This window comes from Rhinoderma darwinii, chromosome 2 (genome assembly GCF_050947455.1).
Source record: "Rhinoderma darwinii isolate aRhiDar2 chromosome 2, aRhiDar2.hap1, whole genome shotgun sequence".
In the NCBI taxonomy this organism is placed as follows: Eukaryota; Metazoa; Chordata; class Amphibia; order Anura; family Rhinodermatidae; genus Rhinoderma; species Rhinoderma darwinii.
This window is the reverse complement of record NC_134688.1, coordinates 116,598,707-116,615,199: the sequence shown is the minus strand read 5'-3', so window position 1 is coordinate 116,615,199 and position 16,493 is coordinate 116,598,707. Positions and strand designations below refer to the sequence as shown.

At 39.5% G+C, this 16,493-nt stretch overlaps 1 protein-coding gene across 1 annotated transcript in view; it reads left to right on the top strand.

Moving 5' to 3' along the window:
• The window catches only part of WNT10B (Wnt family member 10B), a 69,354-nt gene extending 56,257 nt beyond the window's left edge, over positions 1 to 13,097 (top strand). Inside the window, exons 3-5 of the mRNA XM_075850211.1 lie at positions 44 to 306; positions 10,281 to 10,657; positions 12,091 to 13,097. Coding sequence (XP_075706326.1) covers positions 44 to 306; positions 10,281 to 10,657; positions 12,091 to 12,549 — 1,099 coding nt within the window. The 3' untranslated portion in view covers positions 12,550 to 13,097. The remainder of the gene's footprint in view (positions 1 to 43; positions 307 to 10,280; positions 10,658 to 12,090) is intronic.
• Positions 13,098 to 16,493: the final 3,396 nt, after the last annotated feature.

The window sequence follows — 16,493 nt, the reverse complement described above, 5'->3', positions numbered from 1 at the left end:
TCTGTATCATGTCACTTCTGACTTCTACTTCTTGTCTCCCCAGAGTTCTGTGCAACGATATTTTGGGTTTAAAGTTACCCAATGATCCCATCCTGACTCCTAACACTGTCTGTTTGACACTACCTGGTTTAAGTAAACGTCAACTGGGACTCTGTGTGCGCAGCCCTGATGTGACAGCTTCAGCTCTCCAGGGAATCCAAATTGCTATCCATGAATGTCAACACCAATTAAAAGGGCAGCGCTGGAATTGTTCCACTTTGGAGACTGGGGGCAAGGTGCCACATGACAGCGCCATTCTGAAAAGAGGTATGGTAAATGCCAACCAAACTTGGGTGCATGAAGATATAGACTGTTTTAAATATAAAGTATATTTTCACAGCCTTTTGATTGTCATATGGTACAAGTGACACAAATTTACAAGTACACCACCTATAGACAAAGCACAGCACAAAACTTCAACTGCCCTAAGCACATGCCTAGTTTTGCCTATATGATGTAATCATAGTCCATGGAAATTGTATACAATGCTGTGAAAAAGTTTTTGCCCCTTCCCAATTTTGTTTATTTTCCCATATTTGTCAAACTTAAATGTTTCAGATCATCAATTTAATTTTAATATTAGACAAAAATAACCCAAGTAATCACAAAATGCTGTTTTTAAATTATGATTTCATTTATTGAAGGAAAAATGCTTTTCAGCCCTACCTGGCCCTATGTGAAACAGCAATTGCCCCCTTAGCTACTAAATCAACCGGTTAAACAAATTCAATTGACAATTTGGTTCAATTTCACTAGCCTCACCCAGGCATGCTTACTGCCAGACCTGTTGAATCTAAACATCACTTAAATAGAACCTGTCTGGCAATGTGAAGCAGGCTAGAAGGTCTCAAAAAGCAGAACATGTGTCACGGGTGCGGGGTGTGGACCCACTGGGCCGTACCGCGTAGCAGGGTAGCAGCTCGCCTACTAGGTACAAAACAATGTCTATAGTCCAGATCGGGTACCTGAGGCAATGTAGACAGTAGCAGAGACACAACTTGACTTTCACAGTAGATGTCAGTAAATGCAGCGGAAGACACGACTTGACTTTCACAGTAGATGGCTAGTAGATGCAGCGGAAGACACGACTTGACTTTCACAGTAGATGGCTAGTAGATGCAGCGGAAGACACGACTTGACTCTCACTGTAGATACGATAGCACGGGATACAGGGTACAGGCAGCAGGAACGGGTAACACTGGGAACTGGAAAACACTGGGAGACCATTTGCAAGACAAACAGGTATACAACAATGCTCAGGCAAGGATCAAGTGGGCAGAGCCCTTTTTATAGTCCAGCAGCCATTTGGGCTAATTATTGAGTGATGACAGCTGGACGCGTACTGGCCCTTTAAGGCTGTGCACGCGTGGGCGCGCGCACCCTGTGGGAAACAGTCCCAGAACCCGGAAGTGAGTGCCGGAGTCTCCCTGGAGGAAGATGTCACCGAGAACAGAGATATCCATGGCCGGGGCCGTCAGAGGGTAAGGCTCTGGTACTCCAGCGAATTACAGTGAGAGCCATTATTCAAAAATTAAGAAAACTTGGAACATGTATTAACCTTGAGCAAAAAAAGCATCCATGGGAATGTTGCAAGGCCGAACCACTGCTTACCAAAAATAACATAAAGGCTTGTCTCGCATTTGCCCAAAAATATCTAGATGACCCCCAAGACTTTTGGGAAAATATTCTGTGGACTGATGATTCAAAGGTGGAACATTTTAAAAGACATGGGTCTCATTACATCTGGCATAAAGCTAAGATCACATTTTACTATAAGAACATCATACCAACAGTCAAACATGGTTGTGCTAGTGTGATGTTCCAGGGCTGCTTTACTTCTGCAGGACCTGGACGACATGTCATAACTGATGGAACCATGAATTCTCCTCTCTATCAGAAGATCCTAAAGGAGAATGTCCGCCTGTCAGTTTGTGAACTTAAGCTCAAGTGCAGTTGGGTTATGCAGCATGACAATAATTCGAAGTGGCCGAGTCAAAGTCCTAAATTAAATCTAATTGAGATTCTGTGGAAAAACCTTAACTGGTTCCAGACCGCTGGCTGTGTTTTTACGGCCAGCGGTCAGGGTCCTTAAAACCCGCGCCATAGACTATTTACGGCTCGGATTTTAACTTGCTGCCCGAGCGATCAGGCAGCTGAATGTTGGGACACTGGCTGTCAGTGACTGTCGGGGACCCTGAGGAGAAGATTCGCTGCTTCTGTCTTCTCCGATCTCTTTTACACAGTGCTCAATGAACGCTGTGTAGAGGAATAGAGGCAGCGGCCGCGCCACTGTCTCTATTGCTCCCGGTGTTCATGTGACTGGTCACATGATCGCTGGGATGCCATTAGTGGCAGACTGCTTCTGGGTCTAACTAGACCAAACACAGCCCTATTAGTGACAATAGTCACTATGAGAGGGTTGTGCAGCCCCAGTTACAGTGGAGAAAGATTGTGTAAAAGAAAGAAAAAATATATATAGAGTTCCCCAAAGGTCTTTTTTGACCTTTGAGGGACAAACCATAGTAATAAAAAAATAAAAGTAAAGTAAAGTGCAAAAAAAATTTATAAAAGAAATACACATAAAATACCCACCCCAAAAAAAACATCCCCCCCCCGCCAATCATTGTCGTAATGCTAGCCCTGACCCAATTACCCTAATATAGACATGTAATATATTCAAATTTATGATAGACAATGACGATCACAAATAAAAGGTCTATTTTAGGGTAAAACCAAAAAAAATAGCTGAAAAGTAAAAAAGCTCATTTTTTTTACTATTATTTTCAAACTTTAAGCCTAAAAATTCTAAAATAGCAAAAAGGATGTGTATAAAAATGATAAAAAAAGAAACCTGCATTGTCTACGGAAAAAACATTGCAAAATCACGTCGTTAGCCCAACAAATAAAAAAGTTATAGCCATTTAACTAACGAGTGCTAAAAATGGCTAAACGGTGTCTGGTCCTGAAGAATCCAAATAGCCCGGTCCTGAACTGGTTAAACGGCAGTTCATGCTCAAAAACCCTCCAATGTAGACAAGGTGAAACAATTCTGCATAGAAGAGTGGGCTAAAATTCCTAATTAGCGATGTAAAAGGCTCGTTACAAGTTATCACAAACGTTTGATTGCACTTGTTACTGCTATGGGTGGCACAACCAGTTATTAGGGTTAGGGGGGCAATTACTTTTCACATCGGTGATATAGGTTTTGAATAAATCTTTACCCTCAATAAATGGAATGATCATTTAAAAGCTGCATTTTGTGTTTATTTGTGTTGTCCTTATCTTTTATTAAAATTAGTTGAATGATCTGAAATATTTAAATGTGAGAAATTAGCAAAAATATAAGAAATCGGGTGAGAGGCAAATACTTTTACACAGTAAACTGAGTATTATCACCTGCTGACCTCTTCATCTTTTCTAACAATAGAGTAAGGGTCCTTTCAGACGTTATGGTTGAGGTGCGGTAAAAACCGCATTGAAACACCACATCCAAAACCTACATGCGCTTTTACCGTGATTTCTTTTTTTTACCTTGTAAAGTAAGCCATTGCTGTTTATGTGCTACATGAGCAGTATTGAGACCCTCACAGCTGATGAGTTAAATAGCAGCTGCTATGTTTGCTACTCTTGTAGTTACACCCATGTAAGGAACCAAAAATAGTAAAAATATCAATAATTCAACTGTTTTAAAAAACACTTTTAAAACATTTTCTCAATTTCATTAATGTCGTTTGTATTTTTGTTTCATGAAACAGCTGCCTTTTAGTTTATATGAGACAATGTTGGGGGTGCACATCATTTCTTACCTTTTTGAGTGTCATGATAATATACTAGACTACAGATAATACCATAGACATCTAATATTGGATTTATTAAAGCTGTAAAGTATTAATTACTTTATTATTTAAAAAAAAAGATGAATTGACCCTAAAGAATTATGTGGATTATTTTTACAAGCTTTGCATTCAAGACTTACATTTATGTCTTTGGAATGTGGAAGGGTAACTAAATGTTCAACAAACTTCTGACAAATAACAGACTAAGATCATTTTTTCAATAAATCTTTTTTATTGCCACAGACGGTGAGTGCCTCGTACTTCTACTATCTTTAAGTTATTTACGTGCTGTTTTCTAGCGATGAGCACCCCGTGGGCAGCAACTTGACAGATGTATTCCACGTGTGGTAACAAAACAAGGAACTTTGTGCAGTGATTGTATTGCGTCTGAAATAGGGAAGTGCCAGCCTTCTCTTTCTCCATTCCATTAAACTTCTGACATGTCATAGTGACATGTCAGAAGTTTTGAACGGTGGGGGTCCAAGCACTGAGTGTGAACGCTGAGCCGCTTCGTTTCTGTTCAGCTTTTTCCGGAAAGCTGATTTTTACCGGAAAGTGATGTATGGGCTTATATACTTTCTATTGAATCCGTACACTGCTACATCAATTTCCGGAAAAAGCCGAATAGAAACTAAGCGGCTCAGCGCTCACACGAGCTCTTCTGCCGCTTCATTTTAGCGATTGGTGGGGGTCTCAGTGCTCTGTCCCCCACCAATCAAAACCACTATGACATGTCAGAAGTTTGTTGAACGTTTAGTTACCAATTAAATCTTTTTGTATTTTAGGCAAATGGGAAGTGCACTGTATTTGCTTGAAGAAATTGTTCTAGAATGTTTTCTAAAAAGTGCTTGAATGTACTTTTTCTAGAATATTTTTGAAACCTATAAAATAGACCACACAATATCACGTAGACAAGTGTATTACATGCCTATGTCAAACTCATGTCTTTAGCTCAGATAAAAGAAGCTGAATGTTGGTTGTTCTGGGTGCAATAATGGGTGCACAGTGTAGTCTGTTTCCTCAGCCAATCCACTTCCAGAGATGAAGGTAGCCGAGATTAGTAAGTGTATCTTATAGTCATATTTAAAACAGATACATGTAATTCCGTGAAGTCCTGTGTGTGGAGGAAATTATTGGCTATCAAATAATACCATCAAACAGCTGTCAAATAATATTGGCAACAGTACCTACATAACGGTACCAGCCACAGTACCCCAAAACACAGCGAGCCACAGTGTCTCTACAACAGTGCCAGCTACTGGGACCCATAACACTGACCACTTTACTCATACCACAATGCTTGTAGTGTCAGTCATAGTGCCTTCAGAGCCAGTTGTAGTGCCCCAGACATCTATAGTGCCCCCAGTCAGCCACACTGACCTAAATGCATCATGTTCCTGCTTTCTTCTGCTGCAAGTGATAAGTTACAAGTTTGCTCCCAATAGTAATATGGGACTGACCCTCTGAATCTGAGACTCTTGGGGGTATCATAAAGTATAATAAAATAAGCAACTGTTACTAAAAGGCTGTTCCCCAATCTTCTGTTCTAATGTTTTTATTTTTATTTTTTTAGTGGAGTAATAGAATTAAAACCTGTATTTACTTATGTTGTAGTTTTCAGTAGTGCCAACCATTATTTTTTATTAAAAATGACTAAGCCTTGTTGCTTTTATTAATATGATTGAATAATAACTTAGCCTGATTTACAGTCCTGACCTAAAATCAGATGTATAATTAAAGAATAGTAGATAATGGGGCAGATTTACTAATAGCGTCTTACATTTAGACAGCTTAGAATTAGGCTTGATGTGCAAAATGTATTATAGTGGCTTATGCTTGATGATAAATTTGGCGCACCTTTAGACACTTCTGTCTAACTTTATAGCACCTATTGGCTGGCTTACTTTTGACCACTTTTATGTACCAAGATTTTGTCGCAATTTGTCGCATTTTAAGTCATGCCCACTTTCTCACTAAGCCATGTCCCCTCACCCCATAGAAGGTTACAAAAATGTATACGTTTTACATATGCAAACATAGGGTTTAATATATGTCGTCCATACGTCGCCAATGACTTCAATACAAATAAAAACGTATACGTTTTGGAAAAGTAGACTACGCTTTTCAGGACATGGAAAAAAAAAGATACAGCGTAAGCATACAAAACGTAAGCACAAACTACACTACAGGCCATCTGTCCTGACCATAGAAATCAATGTGCACGCTGTGGCACACGTTTTGACATTTGCCAAATTCTGGTGCAACACCAATAGTAAATCTGACCCATTATGTTTTTAAATATTTCGTGGTGTTGTATATCCCCCACCTGGATAATAGTCCTATAGTCTCTGGTATCTTGGGGTTGACACAGAATGTGGGGGTCTATATAGATAAGGTTTTAAGAGGATTTGTAGAAACACTACCCTCTTACACGAGAGATACAATGGATTTGCTCTCTAAAATTGATGGCTTACCCATCGAGTCTGGTACTGCGCTTTGTAGTATAGATGTGGAAGCCCTGTATTCATCCATTCCTCACGAAATGGGACTCAGGGCTGTACATCACTTTTTGGATACTAGAGGAATACATCACAGGGACCATAACGCGCTCACCTTGAAATTACTGGAGTTTGTTCTAACAAAAAATTATTTTCTATTCAATGGACGTATGTACCACCAACTCAGGGGCACTGCTATGGGCAACTCATGTGCTCCCACATATGCCAACTTGTTCCTGGGTTGGTGGGAAGAAACCATTATATTTACTGATGAAGGTTCCTTGCAGAACCTTCCAATTTCAATGTGGGCGCGTTTCATAGATGATATTTTTGTTTTGTGGACTGGCTCCCTTGACATATTCAGGGAATTTGTTCAGTCCATAAACCAGAATCACATTGGAATGAGATTTACTTTTGAATCTGATGAGAATTCCCTACCCTTCTTGGATGTGCACATCTCTATAGATAATGATGGTAAAATTAAAACTTCCATTTATAGAAAACCAACAGCTACCAATAGCCTTTTGAGGTGGGAGAGTTACCATCCTCTACCCCTTAAAAAGGGAATACCCAAGGGCCAATATCTTCGTCTCAGAAGAAATTGTTCTGATCCACTTGATTTCGAAGTGAAGGCCAGAGACCTAAAGGCTAGATTTATGGAGAGAGGTTATCCATCTAGAATTTTAAGGGAATCAATCCAATATGCGCATTCTTTGAAAAGGGAGGAATTACTTGTACCCAAAAAGAAAGAAACTACACAACAACCTATACGACTAATAGGTACCTTTGACATGGCAAACCATATGATTAGGAATATATTAGACAAACATTGGAGAATTTTCCAGTTAGATACGGATCTGAGGGGGATAGTGACATCTAAGGCACAAGTTACCTACCGTAAGGGTAAAAGTATCGGGGACCAATTAATGCACAGCCATCTTGAAACCACCAAAAAGGAAGGATGCTTGCTAGATCGTAAAATCAATGGATCCTTTAGATGTGGGCACTGTAGAGCGTGCACATTTATACAAATTGCGAAAATGTTCAACAGTGCACACACAGGTATCCATTACCCGATTAAAAGTTTCTCGAACTGTAGCACTAATAATGTGGTGTATAAAATCACCTGCCCATGCCCTCGAGACTATATTGGAAAAACTACAAGAGAATTTAAAAAGAGAATCTTAGAACATATAGGTGATGTGCGTCATAAAAGAGATAAACCAGTTTCCCGTCATGTACATTTAAAACACAAAGGAGATCCAAACTGCCTAAAATTTATAGTAATTGAACAACTGCGACCATCCATAAGGGGTGGAGATTTAGACAGAAGTCTACTACAAAGAGAATCCAAATGGATTTTTAAACTAGGTACAATGGTACCCAATGGTTTAAATGAGCAACTGGACTTTGGATGTTTCATTTGAATTTACTCTACACTTAATCCTCAAATCATTAAAATACTTCCTGATAGCATCTTTGAAAATATAAATAATTTTCCAAACTTCTAAACTAGCTTTAAAATATTTAAACTTCAGTTTGCCTTTCAAATATCCAAAATATTTCCAGTCACATGACTATTCATACATGGATTGCCCTAAATTTACAAAGCCTTTTTGATTAGGTTTAGTAACAATGCTGTGTTTTTGGCTCCTTGAGTGCCGACATGCTTATGTCGTCACGTCGGTCCCATACACACAGCATTTGTCTCGTTCTAACATTTCCCTTTCTCCCCACCCCTGCCATTCACTCTCCAGCCATACTCCTCATTTCTATACATGGATTACTCCATGTTCTCTCTAAATACAGATCCGTGACGCCTGACAGGCAGCACGGACCTGGTATATGAGTCAGTCTGAGGTACGTCACAGCCAATAGTTGGCTGCCACGTCACTAGCAGGGACGGACATCCCAGTTCTCCCTGACACACATCTCCTGTCTGCATCTTGATCGCAGACAGGAGTTGCCCTAACAACTCCAGCATTTAGGTCTGAGTGAGGTCTCTGGAGGTGTTTTGTGGAGATTGTCCTCGGAGCGGCCGCCCGCACAGCTGTGGGTGTGTCACATCATACACACACCCCCTTGGTACGTCACAAAGGGGTGTGTTAGGTAGGGCGGGTCAATGGGTAGTAATCAAATATAAAAGGCAGGGAATCCCTCATTACACTGACGGTACACGCCAGGGATAGGCGTTCTTTGTTTGCCTCCTACCAGGAAGGTTACATTACTTGCCACTGCAAGGGTGTTTTAACTAATGGACTCCTTTTTGCCATTGCAAACTTGCTCCAACCGTTGAGTTTTTCCCTCGTGCAAGAAACGACAGCTGAGCAGGAAATTGAAATTTACTGCTCCATCGATTCAACATGCTCTGAACCATAGAGCACTCCTCTCCATATGAATCGACAGCCACACTTTAAGCAGCAAGCTCCAACTTTGGACATCACTGCTTTATTGACCTATCTCCCCTGAGGAATTGCCTGGTCAGCAGGAAACGCGTAGGGCGACCTACCTGTCGCTTTTTTACCATCCAGGAGAGGACGCAACATCATTGCTGGACACTTTGGCGTGGAGGACTACTAACCGACAAATACGGGGTAGGAGGGCAATCGCCCCATTATTCCTTTCCTCCATATGTGACCAGAAGAATTATCTAAAATTGGGAAACCTTATAAAGGCGGACTGACTATCATCTGCTGTCAACAGAATTTTCTGACAACAATTTGAAACGATGGGAAACAATTAAGTATTTGTAAATGGGTTCCTCATGTTGTTTACATATTTGTTCATACCTATTTTATTCATACTAGTAAAAGTTATATTTTAGTACTCCGGATCTATTTTCTTTATTATTCCATTATGTTTTTATCATAAATAACACTGGATAGTGTTTTGAAGACCTATAGAATCTTTCGATGGAAATTTACTCTAAAGTACAAGAACCAATCATTGTCAAACTCACACACGGTAAATAATTTTGTGTTGTTTGGCAATTGTAAAAAATCAAATCACAAATAACAAAAGAAAATACTTAAAACAGAAGAAAAAAACAATATACCTAAGTGTGAAAAATGTCACAACATTAAAGGTGAATTTACCCTGGTACCTTTGGAATAAGTTCAAAACTTCACTGTCATCAGTAAGCAGCCTAAAAGCATATTGAACCATGGCCAATGAGGATTGGGTTATGAAGGCAAAGTATAGAATAGAAGCTTACTATTTACAGATGCTACTGCTGGGAAATTCCCAAGTGCAAGTAGTAACTTCACAAATTGGATGGGAGTTTTAGGGAATGGTTCTGCTTTTAATATAACAAACGGACTTAATATCCATTCTTAACCCTTTCTTGTAGTACCCCCCCATAGTCCTGATATGTGAAGTAACTGTCTCTCACAAAAGTAACAAAAGTGATTGAAAAGAGGCTATAAAGAAGTCGTATCCTTCAGTAGCAGGAAATTATATATAACATGGAGGAAAGGCCAAGAAAGAATTGAGCAGATGAAAAATTCAGCAGCACTGTAGAGAATCCAGAACAAATCCTCAGGGTGCTCAGAGTCCCCAAAAATGCTAAATTGTTGGGGGATTTAATGTCCGTGTCGAGCTTTACCATTATAGACATTATTTCCCCTTATCTCAGGCCAATCAGAAAGGGCCTACAAACTAACAAGTATTAAGAGTGCAATTATTGGTTCTAACCAACGGCCCCAACTACTCATAAAAGATCATACATGGAACAGATCACTTATTATTGCCAAATATGTGTGTATTACTTAGTGTGCGGGGCCTGAGTTAAAAAAAATTGGGATAGAAAAACCTGCAATTAAAAAGATTTCAGTATTTGAACATTCAACAGTCCACTCAATAGTCCCAGTGTAACTGATTTTTATTATATTTTTGTTCTCCCCACTAGGTTTTCGGGAGAGCGCCTTTGCCTTCTCTTTGCTGGCAGCTGGGGTCATGCATTCAGTAGCCACAGCTTGTAGCCTGGGCAAGCTGCAAGGCTGTGGATGTGAATGGAAACGCAAGGGAACTGAGGAGAAGATACGTTTAAAGTTAAACCAGTTGCAGCTCCAAGCCTTATCTAAGGTGAGGGGTCTCCCTAGAGACTTAACTCCGTTGCTCCGGGAGACCCCTGAACCCAGTCCCCAGGATACTTGGGAATGGGGTGGCTGCAAGCATGAGCTGGAATTTGGGGAGAAGTTCTCCAGGGATTTTCTTGACTCTAGGGAGTCACCAAGGGATATTCAAGCACGAATGCGGATACATAATAACCGTGTCGGGAGGCAGGTAATAACTTCTGAATGGAAATTAATATATTGTATATAAATATATATGTAATTCATGAGATAAAATGCTTATAAGAATATACACATGTGCAATCATTATGTGTACAAATAGCTAATGTGGTAAACTAATTGTAATTCATTTGAATTCTCTATCGATTCTTCAGCAAATTCCTTAGAATCCTGTTAAAATTACTAAAAATATTGTTTCGCGCACATAGGTTTTATTACGAAGCCATTGGCACTATGTCATTTTATGGTGCCTGTTTAAGGTACTGTTTTGTCCCCTAGAAGCAATGTTCTAAGAGAGAATACGGGAGAAAGAGAGGGACGGAGAATGCGTAACACAGCATATGGTAGAGCATGCCACTACTTTTTTTCATGCGGACTCCATATGAGTTACACTATGGGCCTACAGCAGACGATAGGATCTATAATACAGTTGTGTGCATGAGAATTTTTTTCCAGAATTAATTTATGTTTCTTTATGTTTTGTATGCAGGATCACATTATGGGTATGTGCACACAGTGTGGATTAGCTGTAGGTTTCGATTCCACAGCGTATTTTGTATTTTAGTAGCAGCAAAGTGCTGTGTAAAAAAAACTTATATAAATTGACCTGTGGTGCGGTTTTTTAATCCGAAGTATGTTAATTTATGCTTGGTATCATTGGACTTCTGTTGAGGCTTTTCCCCATTCAGCTCAATGGGGTGGTAAAACCTGTAACAAATAGAAAATTTTACGATTTTGCTGCAAAACCGCCACAAAAATCGCAAATAAAAAAAACAACAACCTTTTTCAAGTTTAAATTTAATTAAAAAAATGTCTATACTTACCTCCCTGGCATTGTCATAGCAATGGCTCCTTGTTTCACCCGGCTGTTCCCTGTGCAGCCTGTCCTCGTGAGATGATGTTTCATCCCATGTGACTGCTGCAGCCAATCATAGGCTGTAGCAGTCACATGGGCTGCATTATCATCACAGGAGGCCAGGCTGCACAGAGACCAGAGGCAACTCTACTGAAAGTAAGTATTTGCTTTTTTTTTTCTGCACTTTCCGTTGCGGCGATTCCAGGCGAAAATCTGCACCACAATTTGGTGCAGTCTTTCAGACGGAATTCCCTGGGGGTCCTAGGTTGGATACACTGTATACTTTTACGCAGCGTATCCGACTTGTGTGAACATACCCTTATAGCTATGGATTCTTGCCAACACACTACCAGAACACTTCTACAGGCATGGTTGTGTTAATGAAGACTAAAGACAATGGGAAGCTCTGAGTCCAAAAACCTTGAAACATTATAATAATAATTCAGGCATTAGAAGTTATGATTTAAACCTAACTTTATTTTGTACTCCTTGTACTGTATTACAATGCTGTTTGGTTACTTTTTATGTATAACTTCCTCCTAAAATCTACTCCTTGTCAATCTTTCCAGGCAGTGACAGAAAACATGAAGCGTAGGTGTAAGTGTCATGGAACATCTGGAAGTTGCCAGTTTAAGACTTGTTGGCATGTAACGCCTGATTTTCGGACTGTTAGCACATTACTTCGTGAAAAACTACAACGTGCTGTTTTTGTGAACTCCCGTAATAAAAACAGTGGGGCCTTCCACCCGCGTCTCAACAAGAAAAGACTGGCTCGTGAACTGGTCTACTTCGAAAAGTCTCCTGACTTCTGTGAGAGAGACCCTCTGGTAGATTCCCCTGGTACTCAGGGACGAGTATGCAATAAGACAAGCCATCAGATGGACAGCTGTGCCAGCCTTTGCTGTGGACGAGGTCATAATATTTTGATGCAGACACGTCGGGAACGATGCAACTGTCGCTTTCACTGGTGTTGCTATGTTATGTGTGATGAATGCCGGGTCACACAGTGGGTCAATGTGTGCAAGTGAAGAGTTCAAGGTCTTCAGATCTTAGTCCTCTTTATTGCAATTAATTTATTCTTTCTTAGCACTGACAATGTACAGTATGTATTTTTCTGTTGTTAGGTCACATTGAACTTGTTATGTGATTCAAAGCAATCCAATGTCAGGGGGAATACTACCCAAACTGGCACCCCCTGAAGACAATATCCAGCAAGGTTTAGACTTCTATACATTCCAGAACACAAGTCAGATGGACGAACAATATATTGGGATTTTTAATACATCGGCTTAAGGAGACCAGTAAGTCCAATTAATGAAACAATGTCGCATCTCATGGTCTAGTGGAATTGCATTACATAGTCATACAAAGAATATAGTTTCTATAAAAGGAAGATATAACAATGGAAGATGTTCTTTTACCAAAATATTCCGTTTGACTTTGGAAATCATTGTGTAAGTGGCACGTACTTACTCAAATGTCTAACTCAGAGACTTCCATGTCCATGTTTTCTTATCATTTGATGGATATAACCCAGGACGGTCAAAGAGGATATATAGCTGAGAGGTTTATTTATTGGAGTTTGTGTACATCTCTTAAATTAAAGTATACTTTAGCTTAAGTTTCATTCAATGTTTACCTTATTGCTATAAAATTATGGGAATTAATGATAATTATTGCGTTTATCTGGTAATTGACAAGTATAAATTGTACTAGTGATAGGGATTGGACAAAGGGTATAGCTCGATTTAGGGAGGAGATGTGGCTAAAATATGATGAGCAGTTCCCTTTAATGCGTCGGTGTGATGTGCAGCTGGTCCTGCATTAAAAAACTGCAGAAGTGTGGAGGGGTGAAGGGTTATGTGAAACAGGGAGTAAGGGTAAGGCCTTATAGGCGGCATTGATGTGTTGCTGCGGAGAAAACTGCTGGTCACCTGCAAATAAGTATGGCCGAAAGGGTCTATTCGTTAATGGCTGCACGATTTTACAGTTATCCAGCTATTTTCCCCACAACACAGTGCAGCCATTAACAAGCAATTTTACAACTACGCCAAACAGCATGAATGTCGCCCCATGGGGGCTTACCATTAGTATTAAAATGAGAACGCTAGGGATTGGTGGGGAAGCGGAGCGACAGGTAGCAATTAAATTAATGTCCATCCAGCAGCTATCATGCCGAACTTTAGGAACTGGGGGTGGTGGGACACATCAAACCCTTCTGAAATCTTGCAGGTCTAATAGGTCTCGAAGACACAAACTTTCATTATTTTAACATATGTAGGTCATCATAAGAATCACATATAAATGCTGCCCCTATAGTCATTAGATGTCATTTGTATAATAGTAAATTAATGTGAAAATGGAGATAGGTTCTAATATAATTATAATAGTTTATCAGAAAATAAATATGGCTCATAATGTTTTTTCTATATTTGAAGTAAAAGTATCCTTATAGCTTAAGACAATTTATAGATGTATGAAGACAGCTATAGGACCCTGTTCTACAAGACATCCATAACCCATAGGAAACGGTTAGGTAGGTATGACCCAATTCTTCTACAGAAAACGTACAGATGGAATTTTCTCTAAGAACCAATGAAGTGAGAAAGCAGACAGAAAGTTACGTTGCCAAAATACAGTTCTGTTTGGTTAGACTATGTTCTGAAGGTAGTTGGACAGCTCTGTCACAGTATAGCACAGCATACAGTGCTATTTTTCCTGTCACAGCAACATTAATCACAACAGACCCCATTATACGTAAATGGGGTCTATTTGGCACCTTTGGCATTCGTCGTACGATGAATCCATCAAGGCATCGTTGCCTCCGTTATGAGCAGAAGCCACAACGCAGGTGTGAACATAACCTTACCTTGGTAAAAAAGGAAATATAATGAATTGTAGCTGCCTAGTCCAAAACATTATTTGTCTCAAAAACCTGACTGGAAATACAGTTCAGTATAAGGCCCTGTTCACACTGAGTTTTTTTTGCATGTAGAAAATTCTGCCTCAAAATTCCAGATTTTGTTGTGCCTGCACACTGTTTTTCGCGTCATTTTTTACCCGTGGCCATTGAGCGCCGCAGGCAAAAATGCTGCGAAAGACGCTTTCTCAGCCTCCCATTGATGTCATAGGATAGGGCATGTCGCTTTTTCGGATGTTTTTTGGCACGTTTTCCAACGCGGTTTCCGCATCAAGAAACGTGTCAAAAATCTCTGTGTGAACAGGGCCTAACAATGTAGGTTGTCACTTGCTTAAGCCTTTGTGTAAAGTCATCTTCTGAGGATGGACATCTGACAGCTCTGAGTCCTGAGCAACTTGTTCTTCTTCAATTGTGGCATCTGGGGCCAGATTGGATTTTGATACGGTCAGGTTGAGTTTAGCTTGAATGTCGGAATTGAATGTGTCCTGCTTAACGCGAAGCTCCAATCTCACAGGAAATTCATGAACCTGTGGGTGTAGGCTCAAAAGTTCAGTATATCTGATAAAAATATTAATGTAGCTTTACAGTGCATTACAGCAGTAACCATTTATCATTTATACAGTGGAAAGATGAAATATAGCAGAGGCGTGGGAGGGGGGTCTGACCTTCTGGACCGATTACTAGAGTAGATCAAAGTCCTCCATTCTCCTAACCCAACCGCATGACTTCACGGGAGTTACAGAACCAGACAATCGCTCTCACTCCATAGAAACCCCTCCTCACAACAGATGTGTTAATAAAAACAGCCGCCAGCTGATAAATGTTTTCCGCTGGAATTCCTTTTTAAAGTTAAATGTTTAATTTAAAAAGATAAAGATTACTGTTCTCTATATAGTGTAGGAATGGTGGTAGTCACCTGTATATAGCGAAACATGGAAAGACTTTTTGGGCTCCATTAAAAAATAAAGTTAGACATTGCGGTAAAAACATTCAAAGGAGAGCCAGGAACCATGGGGAAAAATAAGCATGAAAAATTAGGTATGTTATTATGTGTATCACATATATAGTTTGAACATTGCACCTTATGAACCATTTCTTAATTTAACTAGAGGATTGGGGGTTTGCTTTCAGAAACAGCTTAAAGGTATACATTAAAGAGAATGTATACATGAAAGGCTATGTCCACCTTCAAAATTAAATGTTTTTTTATTGTCCCAATCCATCTAAAATGAAAAATGAAGCAACTTTCCAGTAGATTTTAATGAAAAATGTGTGACTGTTTTCTCTCTACTACCTCTATGCAGAGGTATTTATCTTCATGGTAACAGACTACAAACAAACCCTGTGTAGTCTGATTGTGCAGTCATACTTTTTTCCATCTGTCCCCTACTTCTAGCTCACATAACCGATGTATGTTATTATTAAGCAATATGTTTTACTTATGTTAGATAAGGAGTCTTTCTATTCCTATTCCAACTGTCAAGCATAAAACTGTACTTTGGCCCTAAGTAAATTCATATATCATTCATTAAGAAATCCACAACACCCACCATTCTTTTATTAGAGGTCCGTATGCCATTTCTAGGGAAGGATTGCTGGACTTGCTCAGTTAGAGTGATACTTCACATGATTAGTTGATAGCCACATCATTCTTCTGGATCATATTTAAAATACAAGTATATTTTAGCAGAATGGGGGCTTTATCATTAGTGTAACAGGGTGCCTAAATTGAAAATGGTGAAAATTGTGCAAAATGTATCAAAATTAAACAACATTTTTTCGCTTCTCTAACGTACATATACACTTATTTTGCCCCAAGAACAACTCTGTATATTTTGTTTCGTAAATCTCCATTAAAGACAGTTTTTAACACAATAGGCCTCTTATCAATGATATCTAATAGAAAAACTGGCCTTGTTGCTCATAGCAACCAATCACAGTGCAGCTTTCATTTTTCCAGAGCAATTTAAGAAATGAAGGATTTCTGATTGGTTTGCTTTGAGTAATAAGGCCAGTTTTGATAAATGATTCCCAACATATTTACATACATAC